Source organism: Vombatus ursinus, unplaced genomic scaffold (genome assembly GCF_900497805.2).
Source record: "Vombatus ursinus unplaced genomic scaffold, bare-nosed wombat genome assembly UNPS02014801.1, whole genome shotgun sequence".
Taxonomy (NCBI): Eukaryota; Metazoa; Chordata; class Mammalia; order Diprotodontia; family Vombatidae; genus Vombatus; species Vombatus ursinus.
The window spans coordinates 246,257-248,930 of NW_020954579.1; the positions used below are offsets into that span (position 1 = coordinate 246,257).

At 40.5% G+C, this 2,674-nt stretch overlaps 1 protein-coding gene across 1 annotated transcript; it reads left to right on the forward strand.

Annotated features, from left to right (window-relative positions):
• Positions 1–1,131: 1,131 nt before the first annotated feature.
• On the forward strand, positions 1,132–1,824 carry LOC114051093 (keratin-associated protein 3-2-like). Its single transcript, XM_027873254.1, has one exon. It carries the CDS (start codon positions 1,177–1,179, stop codon positions 1,471–1,473), a length of 297 nt encoding a protein of 98 aa, XP_027729055.1. The 5' UTR covers positions 1,132–1,176; the 3' UTR covers positions 1,474–1,824.
• The last annotated feature ends 850 nt before the right edge of the window (positions 1,825–2,674 follow it).

The window sequence follows — 2,674 nt, forward strand, 5'->3', positions numbered from 1 at the left end:
TAGAACACAGTAGGTGTTTTATAAATTAATCATAAATGTCTCCTGAAGTCCCTGTTCAAAGCAGGGACACACATCTGACTTATTTCTGAATTTGAGTTATTTATCTAGGTATTGCCCATTCTCCTCCATTCAATCCAGTTCACCAAGCTTTTATTCAATTCTTCTTATGCATCAAGCTCTATGGTAATTATTTCTTAAATGCAGAATGGGTCTTTGGGGAGAAGATAGGTTGCTTCATAGATTTCCATTCATTTAATTTTGTCCTTGTTTGTCCTATTGGCTGGGCTCACTGAATCTTTAGACATTTCCTCTTTGTCAAGAAGCTGCAGGGGCACAGCTTTAAGGTTTCAAAGATTCTGTGAATTGATTTGAAGGCCGGTTTGACTATATGTAGACATGACCTAAAATTCCCATTTCTCCCCGACTTCCTCCCCTTCCATCCCAAGACACACACTTAACAAAAAAAGACTGCTTATATTCTCATTATCTCCATCAACATTGTCTAATTTTTCTTTCAATACTCTTTATTGGCATATATACTGGAGTGCAGTAATTGGACAGGTTCAACCTAGATAAAACAGATTTCCATAGTCAAGCTGTTTTTTCATAGGTAAAAGAAAGTCACCAAGAACCATCCCTGCTCTTAAGAAAACAGGAAAAGTTTGTTGAGGTTTGTCCATTTCAAAGTGATAGTTTTAAAAAAGAAAATTCTATGAAAACAGGATAGTTCATTCCCCATCACTCAACAGTCAAAGCTAAAGGGGAACAAAGATGCAAATAGCACCCTAGGGAAGGTCTGAGATGCCCTAGGCATGTGTCATTTGCAATGTTTTTCACCAAGACTGTTGTGAAAATTACTGTAATGACTAACTCTTTGATGTACCTTGTAAAGCTTTACTCCAGTGACAAATAGCAAGAGTAGTCAGTTAAGATTTAGCAATGAACTCAAATAAAATGTAATTACCAAGAATGAAGACTCTTTGCTGGCATCTAAATGTCAAATCAGTCAAGAGATAATAGATCCAGGAAAACAAACAGAAACAAGGAAAGAAGCCTTGGGATTGGACCAACCCCTGCTGGGAAGGTATATAAAAGCCCCACAGAGAGCAGACATTCAAACCATCAAAAATACCCATCTCTCTTTCCTACTAAGCAGGGAAACACATTCTCTACACCATGTCTCGCTACGATTGCTGCTGCAGCGTCCCCACTGGACCCGCCACCACCATCTGCTCTTCTGACAAGTGCTGCCGATGCGGAGTCTGCCTCCCCAGCACCTGCCCACACACCACTTGGCTGCTGGAGCCCATCTGCTGTGACACCTGCCCACCCCCCTGCCACATCCCTCAGCCCTGTGTGCCCACATGCTTCCTGCTCAATTCTGCCCAGCCCATCCCAAGCCTGGAGAATCTGGACCTGACCACATACACCCGGCCCTGCCCCTCTGATCCCTGCATCCCTCAGAGCTGCTGAGTGATGACTATCTTCGCCCAGAGCCTAACAACACCTCCAAAACGCTTGTCCTGTATTGACTTGCTTCAGCAGCTACAACTAATTTCACCAGATGTTTGAGATGGGGGCCAGATGTGGCAGAACCACTTTCAACATCAATGCAAAGGAAATTGTGAAGCCCCGGATGGTAACCTGGGAAATGGAGTGACGAATATCACATGTCCTTCCAAGGATATTCAACTCTCTCAGACTGATATGTTTGATTCTTTATTTGGGATGCTTTGGGGTTTTCATTTATGGTCTTTTGTGTCTTCCTAGAGACTAAGGAGTTTCCTTCTGAATTTCTTAATAAACTTTTTTCCCCTTCTGGCACAGCACAAATGTCTATGATTTTTAAAAAATTATTTCTGTATTCATACTCTATATGTTCTCCACCTTCCAAACAATAGCATTTTAAAAATAGAAAGTGGTTTCAGAGTAGAAATCAATAAATAAGCATTTATTAGGCTCCTACTACATGCCAATAATTGTTATCAGCACTGGGGAGATAAAAACCAAAAAAGAAACAGCCCTGCCCTCAGAGAGCTTGCATTCCATCAAAAGAGAAAATACGCAAATATCTAAGTATACTCAAAATATAAGAATAAGATTGTACCTGTGATTTCATTGATATGGAAAACTCTGAGTTAACTACCAAGCTTACAACTATAAGTTGACATCACTTCTCCAACTTATAAGTCTTAGAAAGTTGCCTAGATTACTGAGAGATTAAGTGACTTGCCCAGGACTACAAAGTCTGTGTGTGTCAAAGGCAAGACTTGAAGCTAGGTCTTTTTGACTTTAAAGGTAGCTCTCTATCAACTAGGCCAAGTATATACAAAATAAATGCAACATAACAGGATGCTAGTGGCTGAGAGATTGGGAAAGGTCTCATGTAAGACCTTTGGGAGCTGAGGTTTAAAGAAAAAAAATTTCTAAGAGGAAGAAATGAAGGAAGTGCATTCCAGGCCTTGCAAAGGAAGAGATGGGAGATGGATCAGAGTGAGTGAGGAAGAGGGAGAAGTCCTCATTAGCTATTCAGAGCAGAAAATGTGTAGAGGAGTAATATATAATAAGCCTGGAACAGTACATTGGAGCCAAGTTGTAAAGCATTTTAAATGTCTAAAAGTGTCATTGAAAGGGAAATGTCACACTGGAGAAGGAAATGGCAAATCACTGCAAT